At 38.4% G+C, this 25,120-nt stretch overlaps 2 protein-coding genes across 2 annotated transcripts in view; one reads left to right on the top strand and one right to left on the bottom strand.

Moving 5' to 3' along the window:
- The window catches only part of zswim7 (zinc finger, SWIM-type containing 7), a 31,263-nt gene extending 25,729 nt beyond the window's left edge, over nucleotides 1–5,534 (top strand). The window contains exon 6 of the mRNA XM_052097983.1: nucleotides 5,144–5,534. Within this exon, the coding sequence (XP_051953943.1) occupies nucleotides 5,144–5,260 (117 nt within the window). The 3' untranslated portion in view covers nucleotides 5,261–5,534. The remainder of the gene's footprint in view (nucleotides 1–5,143) is intronic.
- Nucleotides 5,535–7,238: 1,704 nt separating this feature from the next.
- On the bottom strand, nucleotides 7,239–24,494 carry adora2b (adenosine A2b receptor). Its single transcript, XM_052097970.1, has 3 exons — nucleotides 24,374–24,494; nucleotides 23,727–24,182; nucleotides 7,239–11,341 (listed from the first exon to the last, which is right to left on the bottom strand). Exons 2-3 carry the CDS (start codon nucleotides 24,044–24,046, stop codon nucleotides 10,612–10,614), a joined length of 1,050 nt encoding a protein of 349 aa, XP_051953930.1. The 5' UTR covers nucleotides 24,047–24,182; nucleotides 24,374–24,494; the 3' UTR covers nucleotides 7,239–10,611.
- Nucleotides 24,495–25,120: the final 626 nt, after the last annotated feature.

Below are 25,120 nucleotides of genomic sequence, written 5' to 3' on the forward strand. Positions count from 1 at the left end.
TTATTTTGTCACATGACTCAGTGTTTCGAAAGTTTAACCCTTTACTGACAGCCCAGAGTCTTCAGAACTGAGATCAGTCATTTAAAATGAATTTAAATTACGCGTTGCATATAGCAAAGCCAACATAAAACTTCCACACACTGGGCACATTTGCTGCTGTCCAAATCTGAGTGCAATTACTCCTGTGCCCCCCACAGCATTGGTCTGTTTTCAGACTCTTTCAGATTCTTTCGAACCCCGGTGCTTTTCCTTCATAGACTTGCATCATCTCAAACCTGCACATGATGGAGAACACATCTGATGCTCACAAATGGTCTTTTTTTGAGTAGACAGCTGGTTGCGCGATCTTTGAAGATGTATGATTTATCTTTGAACACTATAGTGTACACCTTTGTATGAAATCATTTCTTTGGTAATTTCAAGCATTGTGTAGCCTTCATTCCTCAAAACAATGATTGACTGATGAATTTCTAGAGAAAGCTGTTTCTTTTTTTGCATTTTTGACCTAATATTGACCTTAAGACATGCCAGTCTATTGCATACTGTGGTAACTCAAAAACAAACACAAAGACAGTGTTAAGCTTCGTTTAATGAACCAAATAGCTTTCAACTGTGTTTGATATAATGGGAAGTGATTTTCTAGCACCAAATTAGCAATTTAGCATGATTACTCAAAGATAAGTTGTTGGAGTGATGCTGCTGGAAATGGGGCCCATCTAGATTTGATCAAAAATGACATTTTTAAAGTAGTGATGTTGCTGTTTTTTTACATCAGTAATGTCCTGATTAGAGCCTGACCGATATTGGACTTTTTAGACCGTTACCGATTTAGAGAGGGGGTCAATTCACCGATTATCAATATGGTGGCCGATAAAGTAAATGTTTGAGCTGGAATGAAAACAGACCTTTTCTATGTGGATTGTTCACCAATTTTCCATCAATATGACTATGCAAAGGTAATCAGAAGGATGATTTCTTAAGCAAATATTTTTATCAAAGTATATTTGACATAATTATTATACATTGTCAACAAACACTGAGAAAATAAAGTATAAATAAAAATACAATAAATAGTTAAATAATCATCAATACTGTTTAATATCAGTCAAATGCTGACAATTTAAATGAAGAATAAATACATTTAAAATAAATAGCTAAATAAACATCAGTACTGTATGTTTAGTATCAGTCAAATGCTGACTCTTTTAATACTGGCAGTCAATTAGGGGCAGGTTGGAAAACAAGAAGCATTTACACCTGACGAGAGAAAAACAGCAGCAGCAGTGTTACACAGTATTCTGCTATACAAGTTCATGGGAAACTTTCAACTGTGGAAAACCAAACCTTTAAATATTTCATTTTATAAATGCAACAACTGGAATAGTTTGTTTGAAGAGGATACCAAACTGTGAATCCTGAGCAAAATAGTTTGATGAATACATGTTTACACATTAGCTTCACTCAGCTGACAAGCAATGAAAGTAGCTACGTGGTTAGCTAGTTAGCTATAATTTTGTTGTCAAGGAGAGTAAAAGATGGACCAACATTGTGTCTCACCAACTAGGTAACAGCGTAGTGTGAAATGAACACAACAGACACAATCCACCACCACACTGTTGTCTGCTGAGCTGCAAAAAGATGCTCTGCTTACCTTTCAAACTGCTACATTACTGACTGCACTGACAAAATATAGCTGACTAACAACAAACAGACATGAGTGACATGGTTGTCAGGGATAGGGTTACTGTTATATTATTTATATTGAAAAGGGAAAATGATGATGCAGAGCATTGTTTATTAACTTTCCAGTATGTATTTCACAAACTAGCTACCAACTTATCGCGAAGACACCGCCCAACTCTGCACCGCTTAACTCCTTGTCTGCAGAGCCACGTAAGCTCAGAGCCAGCTCTGATAACAGTGATGACGTATATCGGCAAATATGTACACCGATACGATATATTATCGATGAAAGGCTAATATCGGCCTACTGGTCGGGCACTAGTCCTGACTATACTTTCTGATCAGTTGAATGCCACTTTGGTGAATAAAAGAACACATTTCTTTCCATAAGAGAAAAATCTGTACATTATTCCAAACCTGTGCCGCCAGTGTATGTACAACAAGTGGAAGCCCAGATACCATACTTCCACCCGTCCAATAGCACACTTCTTAGGGTTCGCCGTGAGTCCCGCCCATCTCAGAGACCTCAGGACAGCTCTCAGATGTTGAAAGTGCCACTGCCCAATCATTCCTGTAAATAATGACAAAAAATAAATTGTCTGTGCTTTCCACTCTTTCCATACACAGCAGTTGTTGGTTTGGTGGTGTACTATATCTGCAGCTCTGGGCTGCAACGGGAGATTCCAACAGTGCAGGCTGAACTTCAGTTATAATGGAAATATGGTCTTTTCTTAATGGGGAGAAAGCTGTCAAATTTCCACATTTCTCAATACATGTTTCCAAAACTTCAGAAACTGCACAACAGCAGTGTCTGTGGACTAAACTGTTAATAATTTTGTCATTGCTTTGATAAAAAATGCATTAAATTACCACGTTTAAATAAATGTTTTTGCTTAAACACAGTCAGTAGCAAAACTCATGTATTATACTGTATTTAAAGCCCATTTGACACTTTTACAAACTGTTAAATTTATATTCAAATACATAATAGTAAACAAAATGATTTAGACAGCAATTTGCTTTTATTGTACACTATTTCAATATTTTAAGTATATTTGAGGTCTAAAAGCTGTTTTCCTTCCATTTTGAAAAATGCTTTAAACCGATTGTAAAATAAATAAATACTTGATCTCCTCATTGTGTGTGACGCTAATATTCTCCTTCATTGTAATGCTGTTTATTTTTCCATTAAGTGATGAATGTCTAAACATGGTAACAACACATTTATCTAATGTGTTTTTCATGCATGCAGTCTTTGTAAATTGAAAACAATTAAGTGATTTGTGCATTCATTGCACATGATAAATATTGCTGCAAAATATGTTTTTGGCCTCTTTTACTATTTCTCCCAATACTATCATGCAAACGCAAAATAAAATTGTTTATTTATTTATTTATTTTAGTTATGACTGAAATCCAAGACTATGATCTGTCCTTTGACAGATGAGTTTGGCTCAACTTTGCTCAGATTCAGTAAAAAAATTTCAGTAATTACAAAATCCACACTAAAACCAAAAACTTTGAAGCCATTTTTCTCAGTTTCAGGGTTGCCATAGTTCCCCTTCTGTCACTCACTCGATGTTGTGTTGAATGTAGTGGCACAAGGTGTCTTCCTTGGGAGCCTTGCGTACATCTGAACTTGAGAAAAGGCCAATGAGAAATTGGCAGACAGAATTTGCATGTCCCGCCCCCAGACATTTGGATATAAAGGGAAGCGGGCGTGTGTCTGTCAGTCAGATTTTTTCTTTGGAGCCGAGCGGTTGTGCATCAGCAAGCTGAGTCTCACTACTGCTCCACTCACCTCTGTGACAGAGCACTGCTGTTGGATCTATGGCTCATTTCCAGAGGTGTTCTCTCTCTGCACGCTGTGCAGTCCACGCCCTGGGCGCTTCAACAGCGCTTCTGTCGAAAAGGGTGTATACCTCCTAAAATAGTTTTATTTCTGTAAAAGAGTTTGGAAACTTCCATCCCCACCTCTCATAGCCATCCCGCCAGGTCTGCCTGCTGAGGGCGTCCCCCTGCGTCCAAGCAACAGGCAGCTCCGCCTCAACTGGGGCCCAGCTCTCAGACCCTGTGTCGAGCACCTCACAGGCAGCGCCTGCCCCCCATCTCAAGGACTTCCTCTAGGACCCGGAAGGCTCCTAAGCACTCCTGAGGCAGAAGACCCAGGGAATCAGACGTTCGCTCCGGAGCTGGCACCAAGACCACACCGTCCCCCGGTGGAGGGCCGGCAGGAAAATCCTTGTTTTCTCACATTGTTAATAAAAGAGCGATTTCCCCACTTCTTGGGTCATCCAGCCGGTGCGCGCCATTCTCACAGCACCCCAGCACCAATAACCACAGTGCCGGCTCCCCGGATGCAATTACTTTGCCTCTGGACCCGCGACTGCACATCCCTGGCGGACCGGTGCTGACGAGTTTCGAGGACTTCTTCACAGGATCTCCTCCTCAGTCTCTAACCCACCCCCTGCTGGGTGCGCGGAGCAAGGTAAGTGCCTTGAGTCTTTTCTCAGCACCCAAGCCTCGGGACACGTCGAAAACGATCGTCCCCTTAGTACCCCTCGCACAGAGCATGGACGCATGGCTTTCGCCGTCCAACCCGTCGCGCTGGTTGACCGTGACCATCTGACTCGGCTTCGCGATTCAATATCCTGGACAGGGCCCTGGCTGCGTTGGCACATCAACTGCCTAGAGTTGCTGGCTGTATTCCTTGCCCTGCGGAGGTTTCTCCCGCTGATCTGGGGCAAGATCCGTTCAGAGACAAACAAACAAAAAGCAAAATATTTGGAGAGCTCCACACCGAGGCAGCCATCTGCGGCGTCATCATGAGAATCATTTCCAGTTGATTGGAACTTTATTACCCAGATGGTGAAAATGGGTATTTTCAATGCTTTAGCTATTTTCTTTAAGCCACTTCCCATTTTGTGAAGCTCAACAACTTTATTTTTTGGTGTCACCCATTGTGATTGATGATTAAGGGAAATTGGCTTGTGTGCTATCTCATATTTATGCCCTGTGAAACAGGAAGTCGTGGCTGAACAATTTCATGTTCCTTGTCACCCAGGTATACTAAAAAATATGAATGAGAATATACTTAAGATATATGTTACTCATAAGAATTTCTAGGGGTGCCAATAATTGTGGCAAACATGTTTTGGAGAATAAAACACACACACACACACACTTCAATTAGTTTAATTAAAGGTTACATCTTTGTGAATATTTTTTATGAAAGATCAAATGGACAAACAATAAAGACATTTTGTTCACTGCCTTCTTTGCTCATATTTATCAAGGGTGCCAATATTTTTGGCCACAACTGTATAACTAATCTGATGTATGCATATTTAATGTATGTAACTTTGCATGATTATTTTAGTCAAACAAAATCTCTCTTTTTTTTTTTACCATTTATCAAGTGCCAATTGAGTTGTTTTACATATCACTGTCTCTTCTCTAGTGTAAGCACCTCCTGGCTGCCTGCCTGAGTCAGGCCATGGGTTTGTGCCAACAAGAGCAGGTCTCAGATCAGCAGATGACCCACATTCTCTCAGGGCAAACTGAGGCCAGCACATAAATAGCTGATCCTGGAATAGAGTGGTACTCCAGACTTGATTAAAGAGCTGTTGGAAAGTTTGTGCAGGAATTCATATATTTATAGTGATTATGGATTTTTGCTCAAAATACCAAGACTCACTTAGAGCAATGAACTCATTTATTTGCATGTGATGATATAACCATTTGGGAAATTGTTGTGTGTTTAAATTTGATTAAGGTGATGAAAATTAAGGTGATGAAAATTGTAACATGTAAAAAAGATTCTGGCCAAATAATAAATAAGCAAAGTTCTAACCCAAAGGACCAGATGTTTGTGTATGTTCATGCAAAATATTTAATCTGTTGCCAGAGTATGTGCATCTGTTCATTGAGCATGACTGCATTTATTTTTGGAGTTTCCGTTTGTTTGAAGGTTCGGCACCCTAGACTGCGTCACAACAACAAACAATAAGACCCTGCTCTCTTAACTTCTTACAAAAAGTACTTTTTTTAAAAAAGGAAAAAAAGTATATTTTATCAAACACTTTAAAAGGAAAATAACATTTTGAGATTTTGAAGTTCTTTGAAAATGCTACTGTTGGGGATATGAAAAAGGTTTAAATTGTGGCTAGACGGTATAATTAAAACATTATACCTTTATATTCTGCAGCCTTTTTTATCATATTTAATATACAGTTGAAGTCAGAAGTTTACCTGCACCTTAGCAAAATGATACATTTTTCACAATTCCTGACATTTAATCATATAAATAATTCCCTGTATTATGTCAGTTAGGATCACTACTTTAATTTAAGAATGTGAAATGTCAGAATAATAGTAGAGAGAATGATTTATTTCATCTTTTATTTCTTTCATCACATTCCCAGTGGGTCAGAAGTTTACATACACGTTGTTAGTATTTGGCAGAATTGCCTTTAAATTGTGTAACTTAACGTTTTGGGTTGTCTTCGACAAACTTCTCACAATAAGTTGCTGGAATTTTGGCCCATTCCTCCAGACAGAACTGGTGTAGCCGAGTCAGGTTCGTAGGGCTCCTTGCTTGAACACACTTTTTCAGTTCTGCCCACAAATGTTCTATCAGATTGATGGTCAGGGCTTTGTGATGGCCACTCCAATACCTTGACTTTGTTGCCCTGAAGCCATTTTGCCACAACTTTGGAGGTATGCTTGGGGTCATTGTCCATTAGGAAGACCCATTCACAACCGAGCTTTAACTTCATGGCTGATGTCTTGAGATGTTTCTTCAATATATCCACATAATTTCCCTTCCTCATGATGCCATCTATTTTGTGAAGTGCACCACTCCCTCCTGCAGCGAAGCACCCCCAAACATGATGCTGCCACCCCCATGCCCCTGTAGCCTACCTCATCTGTTTTTTTGGAGTTGTGCATACACCTCTTTATTATTCCTCAACCTTTCTCTTCTGAAAGTGTAACCAAAATTGTAAAGAAAAATAAAAGGGAAAAAAATAATATATATATATATATATATACAGTATACACATTTTTATTAAATGCAGAAAGTGTCTTCATAAACCTAGACACTAGTGGAATAAGCTTGCGTGTGAAGGTCATGATTAATATTTTACAAAATCAAACCAAATCTTCACTTTCATCTGAATTTCCATTTGTGGATATTATAGAGGGCTCAATTACTTGGTTATATAACTCATGAACACTTCACATTGTAACAACATCTTAAGTATGTTCTTATTGCAGCATGATGCAGATGAATGTGACATTGTTATGTTCAATGTTATAACTTTGTTAACTAATTTAATTTTACACATAAACTACAATCTTGGATTTTGTGGCTTTCACTCTGGTAGAAGTATGCCAGTACACTTTCTCACAACACACACATAAAGACAAACTTTTCTTCTGGATAAACAAGAGGACTGCTGATAGTTGAGCTGAGGTCAAATCCACTCAAATTAAAATGATCATAAATCCTTAAAAGAGAGCACTATAGTGGGTACTTTTATATAAATGGCTTTTATTAACAAAATAGTTCACCGTACATAGATATTTATTCATGTTAAATAACAAGACTCCATTTGATGCGTAAGTTGTTTGACGTAAAACAATTTTTCTCAACACTTATAGGAAAACATCACAGTGTACGCAGATTAGCAACAAATATGCACACGAAGAACATGCACATTTAAAAGCACAGATTATTTTCTGTTTCCAAAGGCAGGATGATTAATGACGTTCAGGTACACTTGACTGATTTAAAAAAAGGCCTTTCTGTTTTACTGCTTAACAGACAAGTATTCATATCGATAAAGGAATAAAACATCAGCATGTACAGTGCAGTACAGATTCGTCTCCATTGGAATGTCCAAGTTATCTGGCACACTCCTGTAGTTTAGCCCTTACAAATAGTAACAAAGCAAATATCTGTCCATTTATGCAATATAGAGGCTACAGAGGAGAAAAATACTGCTTAAAAAACATCTAACGTCTGTCTAAAGCACTCTGTTCAATAAATACAAAAATCATTTTACTGGGGAGAACATGTCACTGTCAGGGACAAACACATCAGTGCATCTGTGAGGTATCTAAAGTGGATATTATTTGGGTTTTTAAGTGAAATCCACGTCACAGTGTCCTAACCAGTTTCCAGCGACATGCAATTTGTCTGTCCACAATAAAAGCAAAAACTGCTGCCCAATGGCACACAATCTGAGCCAATTCTAACATAATAGATGTTTAATACAAATATGAGACTGAAATGGAAACCAAATAACCGACCAAATGTCCTGCGGTTCTTTTCCTCTAATGTTCATGGCTGGTACCTGGTTAGGACACGGTTTTATGATTTCTGCAGAACACAAACGAAGATTTCTAGAAAAATATCTCCGCTCTATAGGTCCATACAATGCAGGTGAATGTTGGCCAGAGCTCCAAAAAGCATATAAAGGCAGCATAAAATGAATCCAAAAGACTCCAGTGGTTAAATCTGAGAAACAGTTCAATATTTAAGTAATTTTCCCCCTATAAATCTCCACTTTAACTTTTACATTCTTCTTTTGTTTTTGTCAAGTCACATTCTTCGTGCATATCACCACCTACTGGGCAAGGAGGAGAATTTATAGTAAAAAAAGGACGTAAACATTGATCGGTTTCTCACCCATACTTAACATATCGCTTCTCAAGATATGTATTTAAACACTGGAGTCTTATTGATTACTTTTATGCTGCCTTTTTGTACCTTTCTGCTCACCATTCACTTGCTTTGTATGAACCTACAGAGCTGAGATATTCTTCTAAAAATCTTCATTAGTGTTCAGCAGAAGAAAGAAAGTCATACACATCTAGGATAACATGAGGGTGAGTAAATGAGAGACTTTTTATTTTTGTGTGATGTATACCTTTTAATATTACCTCACACCATTTGTATTGTTCTCTGAGTTTTTCTGAGGGTGGACTTTTTGCCTCTTTTATTGAAAAAAAAAATACATATAGTGGAAAGAGACATGTTGGGACATGTTGGAAGCAAGATGCAAATCTATCAGACACATGTGCACTTACTGCGTTGACTTGGCTCAGACTCTTTTAAGAATTTATTTTATAACCATATTTGTTTAAGCACAGAGTGTAGCCTAAATAATATACAGAAACAATGGCCAGTTTGGGCATGTAAAGGCATCAATGAATGAAAACCAAGTCTCAGATTTGCTCTGCATAGAAGATATACTGTAAAGGTGATAATCAGTGATTAAAAGAATGAAGTTACAGTACTGACGTGTAGAGTGTTATAAACTAGCTAGCTCAAGTAGTGACACTGTAAATCTCTCTAGGGGAGACAGTCTTTGCTCTGGGTCAGCTGCTCTAGTTTTGGTCTGGGTGATTTGTCACAATCAAGACATTCAATGACAAACTGAGTCGGAAGGGCTGTGACACATTAGCAGGGCAGTCAGACATCACAGTGTGCTGCACCATCACATCTGGGGACAGTGGGAATATGAGTGTTGGCATGAAAGAGAATGTAATGGTCATGTGGTAAACAGGTTTTTTTTTTAAAAAAGAGGGACAGTGAGAATGAGTGTCTACAAAATACAGTAGACCTAAAAAGTATTTGGGTACTCAAGCCACAGTCAAAAATATATTTGATTACATTAGATAATAAATTAACCTAGGTGGCATTTATTTTAAAGCAAGACAGCTCAAGCAAAATGGAAATTTGTTTGGTTATAAACTATATAATAGATATCCTGCTCAAGACTTTTTGGTTGTCAAACCAGTGTGAACTTGAGGAGAAATTACATCTGGTCTCATACAACACCTACATTTTGGCTAAATGAGTTTTACGTGGCTCGTTGTACATATCACAACTGCTTCCTGGTGAAATTAACACTAGTCGCACTACAACAACAATGACACTATAAATGACAGGTTTAATTGCTGGAGTTGTATGAATTATTTATGCTGCCTTTATGTGCTTTATGGAGCTTCAAAGGCCTGATTAACATTCACTTGCATTGAATGGACCTACAGAGCTGAGATATTCTTCTAACATTCTTCATTTGTATTCAGCAAAGAAAATAAGTCATACACATCTGGGATGGCATGAGGGAGAGCAAATTATGAGATTTTCATTTTTGGGTGAACTCTCCCTTTTAAGTGTTGCTTAAGTGCCTGAACACTTACTGGGGTCAACCTACATGTTATCTGTATATTTGAATGCAGTAAATCTGTGGGAGGTATTTGCTGAAAAATCTGTTTTCAGGATCATTGTGAAATTGTCAGAAATAGAAGAGTGGACAACCAATGTTATTATGACTTTACCTCGTGTGTATTCCTGAGCATTCTAAATCAACCATTTTAATTATACAAAAGCATCAAAATATCCTAATACATTCAAGCATGTTACTTAAAACAACACTTATTAATATAACAGTGGTCGTGATGAAAGCTGTTTCTTTGAGTTTCCCCTCTTATTCAGCCATTTATATTTTGATTGTTCTTCTGGGCTATTCTGGTATTTAATTGTCAAAGCTGCCCACTAAAGCAGATATTCCTATTGTTTAATTGTTGTTTTGTATGTAGGCTCTACATGGTTGAGTTTAGCAGTTACAGAGGCACAGTAACCACTCTTCGCTTGTATTTCTACGCTAAGGCTTGGGATAAGGCCCTTGCACAAGTTTGTTAGTGCTTGTTCAGATTTGAAAGTTCAAATGTAATTCATAAATATTTCACAGTTTTTTCACAGTTTGACGTTAATCATAAATCATGAATATGTCCAGACACTTTTCATTAATTGTGGGCCACAACTTTTGACATGTTGAAAATACATAGTTAGACTGTTTGCAGTTCTTTGGTCTGTAAACATATCTCTCCATATATTTCAACAAAGAACTTTAACTATAGTAGAGGGTCAATGGTCATTGTAATCTGATCTCTGTGTCTGCTACTTCCATTGGAGCCGAGATAAAACTCATCCTGCCGACAAAGGAAATGTCGTTTCAAAATCTTCCTGAAGGTGACTCTGAACTCCTGAATACGGTAGGCGTAGATGATGGGATTGATGGCGGAGTTGGCATGTGACAGGATGATGGCAATGTTCATGATGAAGCCTGGCTTCTTGAGGTGGCTGTAGAAGAGAGTGAGGCAGTTCAAGATGTGTACGGGCAGCCAGCAGAGAGCGAACAATCCCACGATGATGGATAGCAATTTAGCAGCACGAATCTCCCGCTGCAGCAAGCCGTGGTGCTGATTCTCGCCATTGCTCACGCTGCATTTGAGCTCGATCTGACGCAGCTGTTTGCGCGCCACAGTGAAGATCTTCACGTAAATGCCCAGCATGATGAGCAGAGGCGGTAGCACGCAACCAAAGAAGTTGAAGTACACCATGTAGCTCATGTCCACCACGTTCTCAAACAAGCACGTGAGGCAACAGCTTTGCAAGAAGCCAATTTCCATCTCAGCGACATTGCTAGTGTTGGTAGTCTGTATAGAGTTGCTTTCATTTCTGGAACATGATGTGTATCTTTTGTTCCATCCCACAAATGGGATGAGTCCAATGATAAAAGATAATATCCATAAAATGGTGATTATCTCTCTTGCTCTCTTCCCTGTGACAAGCTCTTTATACCTGAACAGAGGAGTGGAGGGAAAACATAGATGAATAAAGACAGTGATAAAATAGTATTAGCAAAATAAAGAATTAAACATTTTAAGTTTGGCTCGGTTCATTTACGGTGGCCAATAAAATGTTATTGGGCACTTAAGCCACTGTATGGTCATTGCATTAGATAACAAAATATCAAACCAAGTGGCATTACTTTCAAAAGAAAGATACAAGCACACTTGGGTTTCATTTTATATATATGTATATAAGGTATATACTGCAGCACTATTAGAAATACTAAACCAGTACACTTGAAATAAACTTAATACATTTATTATGAGAATATAATTATATTGCGTAAAGTCCAAGTGATATTCAACACAGTCATCAAGCAGTGATATGATCATGAAATATTCAAATTCAGACTTCTAACGGACGGTGTTCACTCAGCATGATTTTTACTTGCTCAATTAACTTATTTAAACAAGTATATTGGATATTGATTGATTTGGTCTATCAATCAATATCCAAGTCCTTTTTACTATAAATTCTCCTGCCTGCCCAGTAGATGGCGATAAGAACAAAGAATGTGAAAGTGGAGATTGATAATAAAAGAGGACTTAACTATTTATCTTCTTCTCACTCACAATTATCATATCTCTTCTGAAGACATGGAGTACACCACTGGAGTCTTTTATACTACTTTTAATTTATTTTTTAAGCTTCAAAATGTTGGTACCCTTTCACTTGCATTATATGGGCCTACAGAGCTGAGCTATTCTTCTAAAAATCTTCATTTGTGTTCTGCAGAAGAAAGAAAGTACAATTCTGGGATGGCATGAGGGTGAGTACATGATGACAGAATTTGAATTTTTGCATGAACTATACCTTTAATGTTCTGTTCTGTTGGGATTTAAATGAGTTTCTGTCTTGTTGAATCTTTATGAAATTTCATATCAACGAATGTCATTTTAATTGTGTGGAACCAATGTCAACAGATGAATTAAGTTAAACCAACAACATTTGTTTTTTCAGTGTACTGTTCAAAGTAGATATACTGAACAAAAAAGCTTAAAACATTAGTAGAACATGTTCATAGTTAATGTGATGAAATACACCCTTGGTTTCTGTGCTAGGATGCCTGTAAGAACTTCTTCATATACTAAATGAAAAAATTACTTCAACACCAGATTCATTTGTTCAAATATGTCTCAGAAAAGTAATTTGTCATTTGTTTGCAGATGACACTTGCATTTCTATTTTATTATCTATGCAATTAAGTTCATAAATGTGTCTTAAGTAGTCAAAAGTGTCTTATTACTTTTTGGGCCACTGTATAGTATTGTATAATAAATAGAGATTGAGAGATGGGGAAGACAGCTTCACGGAAAAACACTCGAGTGACTAATGGTTTAAACTTTCAATAGGACGCTCTAAATCAGGCACACTCCGACAGCTCAGATTCTGCTTCCGCTGAACAAGTGAAGTGAGTAATACATGAGGTGCATTATTCATCAAACCCACCACAACCTTTCACTGAGAGACCCCAACTATGCCACAGCCATCATAGGTGCTGCCCCAGTGACAGATACACAGATAAGAGAGATAACAGCACATAAAAAAACTCTTAACCCCATTAGAACAAAATCATTTAGAACAAAATCTGGCCAAAAAGAAGGTGTTTTTGTGTTCGTTTCGGCATTTCGTAATAGCCTGCCTGGGCGAACTTTTAGGAAAACTTCTAACCACCTCTAAACACCTCCTTCCTGCCAATGGTCCACGTCATCGATAGAGGTAACCTGAAACTCCACCTGCTTTGTTTACATTTTTCAGTCAGTCAACATGAACACACCGGTGTGCAGTTATTAGCGAGCTGGTGCAAATGTCCCTACATCTGTACAATTGTTTGCTTAGAGACATTTTCCAAGAACATGTCATACAATTTATTTTGTGTGTGTTAAATTAGTCTTCAAATACTAAATACAAATCTACTGAAATACTATCATGTGTCATCTGCAGCAAAAGCCATTTACAAGTGATATATTCCTCTAATCATCATTCTTTTGTCTGTTTTCTACCTTTTATACACCAATCTTTAATGTAGTATCACTGTCGTCATAAATTAAAAGAAAAGTGTAACTGGTGCATATTATGGCCACATATAGCGTGTTAATGCATTAGCAATGAATTCAGAATGTAAAAAAGAGAGATCATCTACTTTAAATACTCATCACAGCTACTTTTCCAGACCTAATGTGAATTATACTCATAGAATGAGGAATAAAGTCATTGATAACACATTTTTGTCACATTAGTTTAGGTTTTGCATGTAGTGTCCTCGTATTTTAACGCCTCCAACAGCAGTGCGGCGGGTGTCTGAATGTTCGCAAACAGTATATCATTGCTCGCCTGATTCAAACTTCTTTTTACCCCTGAATGAAGAATGAAGAAGAACGTCTCCGGAAGTATATTGGGGCCGTTAGCTTTCAGATGCAGCCCTTGGCATTGAGGCTTAGGAGTGGGTTATTTTCTTAAGCAACCACCCAGACCACCCTAGCAGCTTCATACTTAGCAACACACTAAAAACCAGAGAACAACTGAACATTTGTATCTATTTTATCTCTTGAGAGAAGACAGGAAAGAATGGGCTGAAGAGGAGGAAACAGGGTCGCCTGCATGAGCACATGGTTCATCATGTCAGTGCGCTAACTGTAAAGAGACAGCTCTGACATAGTTTTTACCACACATCATTTTTTCATCTATACCTCTTTTTCGTAGCACATCATTTAACAAATAGAACTCTATAAATCATTGCCTTGTTGACAGGGTTTGGTAGTAACAAAATACATGTAACAGGATTACGTATTTAAAATATACAGTAAGTAACTGTATTCCACTACAGTTACAATTTAAATAATTCAGATACATTCAAAAAGTATTTTAATTACTTAAGAGATTACTTTGCATTTTATTGTCATTTGTTTCATTTAATATTTGGTCCTTTCAGATGGAGAACATTTATAAATATAAATGATGTGATCCAAGGTGCATTTAAACAGCGGTGAAACACTTATGTTCTTATGATGTGTTACATTCATACGAGCAGACAGAGAAGTAAGTTTGAAGTAAGTTTGGAGCAGAAGAAATAGAAATAAAAATTGTGTAAATCGTCAGCTTTACGCTAAGCTAAAACGCTATTTCTAGCCACTTTACATGCAAATGTTATCAGACACGATCATATATATTTATCAAGTAAATTCACGTTGGATCATAATTTCATTTTTTCTAGTAAGACCTTTGATATTAGGGCAAAAATCATATTCTTGATAATAATTTGTTTTATTGTTTTCCTGTAAAAATATCTAAAAAATCCTAAAAAAAAATTAATTTGATTGATCTTGTTTTAGAATCAACACTGCATAAGATATTTAGATTTTTCAGAGAATGTATTTTTAACATGTGTATTTTGTCTTACTGTACTGACAGAGTTTTTATAGTCAAAACAAGTGAAAAAATCTACCAGTGCAGAAGAAGTAATCCAACGTATTTAGATTATGTTACTGACCTTGAGTAATCTAATGTAATATATTACAAATTACATTTTACAGCATGTATTCTGTAATCTGTAGTGAAATACATTTCAAAAGTAATCCTCCCAACCCTGCTTGTTGATATGCAAGGGCACATAACTGTTTGTCATTGCATTTAGCTCCGAGTGCACAGTATCCTTTTGTTGCATGCTTCTTTCAGCTATCCCAAGTTTTTCTTTCTCTCAGTGCCAGTTCTCCACTCTCAGGGCACATGAACCCGGGAAAGAGTGTATTAGTTGTGACAACAACCCACTGGCATCCTCATGTGTTTCTCTCCCACCCTCTATTTTACCCCTTCATTCAATTCACACACAAATCGCTTCCGCTCTGGACTACAGATCTCTGCCAACAGGCTTTAGTTTCAGGGACAACACTTTACACAATGGCTCTAAAGGGAGAAGGTTTCAACTGCTTTACTCATGTGAACAGGTGCATTAAAAGAATAGTTCACCCCACAAAAAAGAAAAAAGCAAGGCAGCATTCCAGAATGTTAGAATCAAAATACTACATACAGCAGTGGTGTTCAGGGCATTAACTGGGTTCCCTTTCAACACACACACACACACACACACACCACATCATTTTGCCTCTCAGTTCTTTTAGGCCTATTTTTAGTCTTATTTGTTCTGTTGCGTTTTTGCATAACATTGTGCACGGCGCAGTTAAGTTGCCAATTATTCTATTCGTTTGAAGAAAATAATGTAATGATTCATTGCTGTTAACTCCTTAATGGGTTTTAAGACTGCTTGCTCTGTCTGTTCCTGGAAAATGTTGCACTGTTCACCATCAGACTTGGGTAGATACGCAAATGCAGCTGCAGAAAGGGAAACTTTCCACATTTAATGCATAAGCCATTCTCATCAGAGCTGTGAAGGTGCAGACTTCTGGAGGCACACCCTCGAAGTGAAAATAATGCATTTGACTGGTCAGATTTTCTGTAACTGCTATTTCAAATGAATTTAAGGACCCTTAAAAATATCCTGTGAAGGGGGATGCAGTAACGTAGAGATACAGCAAGATAATTAATTTTTTTGATTGGCGGCCATGGACTGCTTCAGTCAAAACAAGTGAAGTTTTATTGATGGTTTTATTAAATGCATGCATGTAAAAAACGTTAAAAAACGTTAACGGTAAAAAACGTTTCATGATTTAACTATTGTTTTCTGTCACGATTTAGGTCACTCCTTTGATGGGACTGACTGCACGGCACTGACAGATCATACAGTAGTTCATGTTCAGAGGTTAAGTAGCGCTGTCCTTAAAATTCAGTCTAATTGTTTAAAGATCAATAGTTTGACCTGTAATGTGTTACTGGTCTATCAATCCACTATGCTGTCCCCTTTAAGGAAAGGTCACTCAATGCTCAATAAACACACTTAAAAATGATAAATAAATGAGATAAAAATAAACTAATAGGCGCTTTCACACATACAGACTTTTCTGGAAATTTAACGCCAATTTACGCAGCTGTGGTAGGTTTTTATTTGACTAATTCCAGGTTAATATTACACAAAGTATAATGTAATAAATTAACACAAAATGTTTAAAAATTGACAATATAAAAAAATTTGCTAGATTTACGCAGCTAAATAAGTTGGAACGTATCATCATAGTCTGTGAAAAAGGTCTGTTGGAACACCCGGTATGGTGGATTGAGAATAGGAAGTAACGCGTTACAAGTAAAACAACCTTTTAGATACAGATATCTTCTGTCAGTTAACTCCAGAAGATGCATGTGCATTAGCTGGACCAACCAGAAAATGATAAGCTAAATGAGCACATTGCCTTGAAACAGACTTTAATCGCATCATGCAAAAGCAACAGTCTTGGTTACTGACACTATTGTAGAAATACAGCCATAATTTCTTTATTATAAACCAAAAGTTTCCTGTGGGTGGGGGGTCAGGGGGTGTTGAAACAGAAATAAAATTAGTTGCATTTGGCTGGTTGTGTTATCCGAATGTATTTTACATTAATTTATGTCACATGAAACAGCTTTCATTAGACTACTGAAATTACTAGATTCCTCATTTAATTGTGGTGTATATGGTTTAAACATATTTTTCAGAATACTGTTCATTAAAAATGTTTAATGAGGAAAGAAATTACAGAGAGCATCTTGTAGCGTTTAATTTCTTCGCCAATAAAGCACCACCAAATAGAATTGCAAAAATATAAACTGTTCCCCCCATCTGTTATTGGTCAGACGAAGCCATATATGCCACTGGTTTATGCCATTGGTGTGCATGTAAATAAACTGATTGTTTGTTTACATGCACACCAATATTCTATTAACTACCAAAAATCATTGTATTAAAATGTTTTGACAAAGCAAGAAAATTGCATTTACATTAGTTCTGAAATCTTCAGATTATTCTTTACTTTTGACATCAAAAACAGTTATGAGCACAACAATTGCATACATTGAATAAGCCGGTAAGGACACTGGTAAATGTGTTTACATGTAACGCAGAGTTGGGGTAATGGGCAAAAATCTGTCGATCAGTTTTTGCTTAGATGGTTTATGAACTTACCTACCAAAGGAAAACCATTTAAGGCATTGACATGTTGTCAGTTTATTAAGCATAATCGGTGTAAGAACGTGCATATAAATGTGCTAATTGTTGTTATGTCAATCTGGTCTAAATACCCCAAAAAACTGTAAAATAATTTTTGATATCCACAATTATTACACTTTTCAGGGGAATCAACCTACAAAAGGCTTAAGTATTGTTGACTCAGTACATTAAGCTGGAATAGGAGAAAGTATTTTAACCCAAAAATTTTTTTACACTTTTAACAGTACAGTAAATGAGAGTGACAATGAGGAGGGAGGGGCCAGGCCGTGAGGACACACGCATGGCCCTGAATTGGGCTAATCAGCCAGGAGGGGGATAAAGACAAGCCGGAGGTGCCAGATCAAGAGAAAGAGAGAGCGTAATGCGGCCGCTTTGTGAGTGTGTCTATGTGTTTGTGTTTAAATTTATTTGAGTTCATTTATGTTATTAAAAATTACATTGACTGTTAAGCTGATTGCCTCCTCCTCCTTGCCCACCTTTACCCATTACATTGGTGCCGAAACCCGGGAAGGAGGAGGGATGCGCTGTCGTGGAGTCCTCGCCACTGCCTCCGCCATGGGAGCAGCCGCGGCTGTCTGCCTCGGGACGGAGGGGTTGCCGAGAGTTGGAGGAATGGTTGTTGTCCGCCGAGAAAGAGCAGGAGCCATTCCATCTGCCCTTTCTTGGAGGAACGGTTGTTGTCCACCGAGAAATGGCAGGAGACATTCCATCCGCCAGGGGTCAGAGGACTTGCTTCCATCCGCCAGGGGAGGAGCGAGCTTTGGCCCACCAGAGGAAAGAGGAGTGGCTGAGGACCAGGTGATGGTGTGTCCGGGGACCAGCAAGCCAGATTTCTCTCTCTCTCTCTCTCTGTCGCTCCCGCTCACACTTTCCCTCTCCCCTCTCCTAACCCTCGTCTCTCCCCAGGTTCCCAGGAGACGGGGTGGACCTCGGGTGGTGGAATGGCCAGAAGGGCAGAATCACCCCTACAGAGATGGGGAGGGGGAGTAGGCCAGTCCGGATGGTGCCCTGGCCTGAATCAGGTGGGGGAGGAGTGTGACGAGGAGGAGGGCATGGCCAGGTCATGAGGCTGCCCACCTTTACCCGTTACATTGGTGCCGAAACCCAGGAAGGAGGAGGGATATGCTGTGACGGAGTCCTCGCCACTGCCATCCGCCAGGGGAGCAGCCGTCTGCCTGGGGACGGAGGGGTCACTGGCAGCCACAGAGAGTTGGAGGAACCGCTGTCGTCCGCCGATAAAGGGAAGGAGCCGTTCCATCCACCAGGGGTGGAGCGATCTGTCATCCACCAGAGGTCAGAGGAGTGGCTGAGGACCTGGTGACGGCATGGCCGGTGAGCCAGTTTTCTCTCTCTCCTCTCTCTCTTTTGGTTGATCCACCTTGGTCTTTCCCTCTGCCCTTCCCCCCCTTCCCTCTACCAGGGCTCCAGAAATGCGGGAAGACCTGCTGGAAGGCACGGCCGGAAGGGCAACACCCCCTCTCCAGGAAGGGAGGGGAGTACGTCATGCCATGTCTCGTGGCCCATCAACTTTGAAAACAAATGTTTATATATGCTTAAATATGTGGGCCCCAGAGCGTATACAAAGCCCCCTCAACAGGGCTCTGTGAATATGAGGGCCCCCAGCCCTCTAACAGGAGCATTTTGTCATCCTGTTTGTAATAAAAAATTTTGAGCAACTCTTTAACCTTATAACGCCACACATTTCATATTAGATACATTACGTTCTTAAGCCTCTACATCATCATCACGATGTGTAAGACCTTGTTATATAATTTTTCAAAATAGCTACAATCATGTTTTGATGTACTCATCTTTTTCTATTTGAAATATTTGCTAATTTAAAGTAAAATTAACAATAATATTTATTTTGCAACTGATATGCTATTTTATACGGTTAAGCTTTATTCTTTGTATAAAAGGGCTGTCGAACAAAAATTGTATTATACTATTCATTGTTATAACTACATGTTTACCCTACATTACAAAAAATAACTGCTTAGGTGGTTGGGAAAATAAAATATTGATATTTTTCTTTGTGTGGTTGAAAAGTACTGATTGAACTAGATATGTCAAGTTTGTTAAGACAAACTATAATGTTGGTCTGACAAAACCTTGTCTGAACGTTTAAAATAGTTAGAAATGTTTGAAGTTAGAAATGTTTGCAGATTTTACAGTAAGAAGAAAGAAAAAAAGAAAGAAAGAAGGCATCTTAAAGCAGATTAAAGGGCTTGTAAGTTTTGACTGCTGAAGTTTGAAATCACATATTTATGACAAACGTTACTGTCTGTTTAAGAACAGTGGCTGTTCTGCGAACGTGTTTGCGGTTTCTTTTCCACATCTGTGCAGTGTGTTTGAATTAATCTGACTGTAAATAACAGAACAGGTATTAAATGAGACATAAATCAATGAAAATAGATTATGTAGATCTCAACTTTAAGAGAAACTTGGCCCAGTAACTTTAAGAGAAAATTGTCCCAGTGGCCCTTGCTAGTTATAATCCACCCCTTATCTTGGCCTGTGTGAGTTAAAAGACCACCCAAGATCCAAGATGATTTGTCGTAAAGGCTTCTATCAAAAGGGTTTATAGCACAGTATCACCTACACTGCATTCACACAAGACTCAACACATGTAGGTTTTTCTTTGTAGTACACTCATGATGATTGGGATCAAGAGTGCATGTGTCAAATTAAATATGCACACTTTCTTTGTACACCAATCAATATGTAATTCCTTTCTTTATTCTTTCCATCGATTTGCATTAAGTCTGACCAACTATGACAGTAAAATTGACCAATGTGAAATGAAACACTCCAAAACTTGAACATTTCTTGTGAAGATGTAAATGGTAAACCGGTCTAAGATTGGGTAGCATAATTCAAAGCTCATGTACATAATTTGACAATTATGAAAATAATAATATGCATATATGAATCTAAATAATAGCATGACTCATATGAATTAGACTGGCTGAAAATAGCTTGTATCTTCTCTCTAAAGATCAAGATTTCCACAATGAATGTAGATGAACTGTTTATAATTGACCAATACATAGACTCAAATGTTTCCTCTTTACTCTGACCAGCTTTTCCTAATCCCACTTCTTGAAATTTGTTGTCATTAGCCAGTCCTTGAGCATCATCGGGATGTTCTTTAACAGTATTAAATATTTGGATCACTCCTGTGAGATTGACAGATTAAAGGAATATTCTGGGTTCAATACAAGTTAAGTACATGTGACAGCATTTGTGGTGTAATAGCGATTACCTCAAAAATGTATTTTGACTGCTCCCTAATTTTCTTTAAAAAAATAATAATAATAATCTGGGTTACAGTGAGGCACTTACAATGGAAGTAAATGGGGCACATCCGTAAACATTAAGATACTCACTTTTTAAGGATAAGTATAGCCAAAAAATTGAAACAATATGTTAACATGATTTTACTTATAAAATCTCGCTTACTAACTGTATCTGACTAAAGTTATAGCCATTTTTACAACTTTGTTGCCATCATGATGCAATATCAACAAACCCTAAAACAACTATAAAAAATACGATTTAAACAACTTTATAGCTCAAGTAATTGTTTTGAAATTAACTGAAAGTGCTTATTATAAAATTATAAGCTTCACATTTATGTTTAAACCCTCCAAAAATTGGCCTCATTCACTTCCACTGTAACCCATATTTTTTCTTTTTCTTTTTTTTTAAGAAAAGTCGACAAGTAGAAATTGTTTTTTGTACAATCAATATTATGCCACAAACGCTGTCGACTGAGCTTAACTTGTATTGAACACGCAATATTCCTTTAATACGTTACAGAGAAGGATATTTACACGTAATGTACAGTGGGTACGGAAAGTATTCAGACCCCCTTAAATTTTTCACTCTTTGTTATATTGCAGCCATTTGCTAAAATCATTTAAGTTCATTTTTTTTTCCTCATTATTGTACACACAGCACACCATATTGACAGAAAAACACAGAATTGTTGACATTTTTGCACATTTATTAAAAAAGAAAAACTGAAATATCACATGGTCCTAAGTATTCAGACCCTTTGTTCAGTATTTAGTAGAAGCACCCTTTTGATCTAACACAGCCTTGAGTCTTTTTGGGAAAGATGCAACAAATTTTTCACATCTGGATTTGGGTATCCTCTGCCATTCCTCCTTGCAGATCCTCTCCAGTTCTGTCAGGTTGGATGGTAAACGTTGGTGGACAGCCATTTTCAGGTCTCTCCAGAGATGCTCAATTGGGTTTAAGTCAGGGCTCTGGCTGGGCCATTCAAGAACAGTCACGGAGTTGTTGTGAAGCCACTGCTTTGTTATTTTAGCGGTGTGCTTAGGGTAATTTTTCTTGTTGGAAGGTGAACCTTCAGCCCAGTCTGAGGTCCAAAGCACTCTGGAGAAGGTTTTCGTCCAGGATATCCCTGTACTTGGCCGCATTCATCTTTCCCTCGATTGCAACCAGTCGTCCTGTCCCTGCAGCTGAAAAACACCCCCACAGCATGATGCTGCCACCACCATGCTTCACTGTTGAGACTGTATTGGACAGGTGATGAGCAGTGCCTGGTTTTCTCCACACATACCGCTTAGAATTAAGGCCAAAAAGTTCTATCTTGGTCTCATCAGACCAGAGAATCTTATTTATCACCATCTTGGAGTCCTTCAGGTGTTTTTTAGCAAACTCCATGCGGGCTTTCATGTGTCTTGCACTGAGGAGAGGCTTCCGTCGGGCCACTCTGCCATAAACCCCGACTGGTGGATGGCTGCAGTGATGGTTGACTTACTACAACTTTCTCCCATCTCCCAACTGCATCTCTGGAGCTCAGCCACAGTGATCTTTGGGTTCTTCTTTACCTCTCTCACCAAGGCTCTTCTCCCCCGATAGCTCAGTTTGGCCGGACGGCCAGCTCTAGGAAGGGTTCTGGTCGTCCCAAACGTCTTCCATTTAAGGATTATGGTGGCCACTGTGCTCTTATGAACCTTAAGGGCAGCAGAAATTTTTTTGTAACCTTGGCCAGATCTGTGCCTTGCCACAATTCTGTCTCTGAGCTCTTCAGGCAGTTTCATTGACCTCATGATTCTCATTTGCTCTGACATGCACTGTGAGCTGTAAGGTCTTATATTAGTGTGTGGCTTTCCTAATCAAGTCCAATCAGTATAATCAAACACAGCTGGACTCAATTGAAGGTGTAGAACCATCTCAAGGATGATCAGAAGAAATGGACAGCACCTGAGTTAAATATATGAGTGTCACAGCAAAGGGTCTGAATACTTAGGACTATGTGATATTTCAGTTTTTCTTTTTTAATAAATGTGCAAAAATGTCAACAATTCTGTGTTTTTCTGTCAATATGGGGTGCTGTGTGTAGAATAATGAGGAAAAAAATGATCTTAAATGATTTTAGCAAATGGCTGCAATATAACAAAGAGTGAAAAATGTAAGGGGGTCTGAATACATTCCGTACCCACTGTAGCTAAATATAGCAGTACATTTAGCTTTAGCGTGCACGTGTTTTAGTAATCTTCGGGATTTCCCCTCAATGTTTCAACTTCGATTAACTAAACGAACTTCGAACGAATTGCAAAAGAAGCAGGTGCAGATACACGTAGGACATCGTATAGATCCTTGAATCTAGTCTGCAAAATCATACAAGGTTCGTTGATCAATAGGGGAGACAGGGGCTAGTTGTCACAAGGGTTGTTCCTCAGTATGTCAGGTCGGGTTGTCACATCGTGTTTATGTGAATGGTTAAAATATTTTGTGCGTTTCATTTGAACTGTTTCGTACATTTCGCCTAAGAGCAGTTTGTTGCACAGAAATATAGAGAACATTTGAAACAAATCTAACTCAATTGATATCAGGTTCCATATTGTGACAACGTGCAATTGGGGCATGTTGTCACGAAAGCTCAATGTGTGTTGATGAACCACACTGCATAACATTGTTCTGGGCAAAAAATTTGGAAAAATACAATAGCTTGTTTGTGGCCATGCCTTTAATTGACGCATGAAATACATGTAAAAAGAAAATACACAAGAGCAGGATGTATTGCGCGCTCGCGCGCCTGTACAGTAAACGTCAAAGCAGCTGCAAAACAGAGTCGGCTCAACTAAAGCTTTCTTGGACAAATGTATTGAAGCCATACAAACAACCAGAAGTCTCATTGCTAAGCAGAAACGAATTTTTAAAATGGTAATGTACGGGAAATGCCATTAAAAGTCAAAGACTTACCTCAGGGGTATTTTGACAGCCAGATATCTGTCGATGGCAACAGCCAGGAGACTAAATATTGAACTCTGAGTCAGTACCAGAACAAAACACGCCAAGAAAAGGCATCCATAAAAGTCTGACTCCAGACCAATGCTTATAGTGATGGCAAAAGGGATGGCAAGACAACCAACCAAAATATCTGCCACGGCCAGCGATACCAAAAAATAATTGGTGGCATTTTTGAGGGTTGAATTGATGGCCACAGCCCAACACACCAGCACATTGCCGACGATTGACACGACAGCGATCACCAATTCAATAGCGATGTACAGCGAATCCATCTCTGCAATCTTCCACCCGTAGTTAGCATGTCATGAGTCTGTCTGTCATTCTGTCCTGCTTCTCCAGGTGTAAAAGTATCAATCTTCTGCAATAATCCACAGATTCCCAAAGTTTGTGATTTGCCAAAACGGCCATCTGTTGGTGTAAAAAGAAACAGTGTTAATTGCATGGTCATGTTTCGCTTAAATTGTGCTCTGAATAAAGAGTAAAATGCTTTATTTGCTTTCCCTATGGCATAACTTGGCACTGACGACCAGAAAGTTAATTACAAAAAGTCACAATAAAGGTGAAACTGCGCATCTTTGAGACAGAATAGCGTTACTTACTTTAATTTCAGAGTAGTTTTTTTATTCATGTCTTGCAGTCCTCTTCTTTAGACTGATTTGCATTCGTGTCTTGTGCTGCATGTCGCAAAAGCGGTGTGGAAGTAATCTGACGCACAGTGTGAACGCAACACATGGCTTTTCAAGCGGCTCGCGGGAAACGGACAGAAAAAAAAACAATTCATCACAGCTCGTGGACACGCCCCAACTGCGAACGCTGTCTCAGACTGTCAAAACTTATTTAAAATTGAGATCTGCATTTCCTGAAGGAAATGTCAGCGCTTGCAAGGCAGCAAAAGAGTAGTTTGCAGTAAAATGATAGTTTGAAAAGTTGTAGGCTACATCCAAATAGACTGTTAAGGGAGAAAGAGCCCCCCCCCAACGCTTTTCGTTTTATTTTCTTCCAAAACAAACAGATATCATTGCAAATCATTGTCTAAATTTTGACTTTGAGGTAATCAAATCTAATAATGAATCATGTTTAAAATACTTGTAATTTTCAGTTTTGTTCAAAGTGATTAAATGAAAATATATTTTTAATAACTGTTCAGTAAGTGAAAGGATAGAATTTGGGATAAAAAGCTTTATTCCATAACATGATCTTCAGTTAATGTTCACATCAACCATCAGAATGGGGAAAATATTTGATCTCATTGATTTGACCGTGGCATGATTGTTGATGCCAGATGGGCTGGTTTGAGTATTTCTGTAACTGCTGATCTCCTGGGATTTTCACACAGTCTCTAGTGT

Source organism: Xyrauchen texanus, chromosome 3 (genome assembly GCF_025860055.1).
Source record: "Xyrauchen texanus isolate HMW12.3.18 chromosome 3, RBS_HiC_50CHRs, whole genome shotgun sequence".
NCBI classification, from domain to species: domain Eukaryota; kingdom Metazoa; phylum Chordata; class Actinopteri; order Cypriniformes; family Catostomidae; genus Xyrauchen; species Xyrauchen texanus.

Excerpts from the sequence above, each read along its gene's own strand:
- adora2b (XM_052097970.1), bottom strand. The coding sequence starts at position 24,046 with ATGGATTCGCTGTACATCGCTATTGAATTGGTGATCGCTGTCGTGTCA. Across the intron at positions 11,342-23,726 it reads GCTGTCAAAATACCCCTGAG|GTATAAAGAGCTTGTCACAG; the intron begins GTAAGTCTTTGA and ends TCCTCTGTTCAG.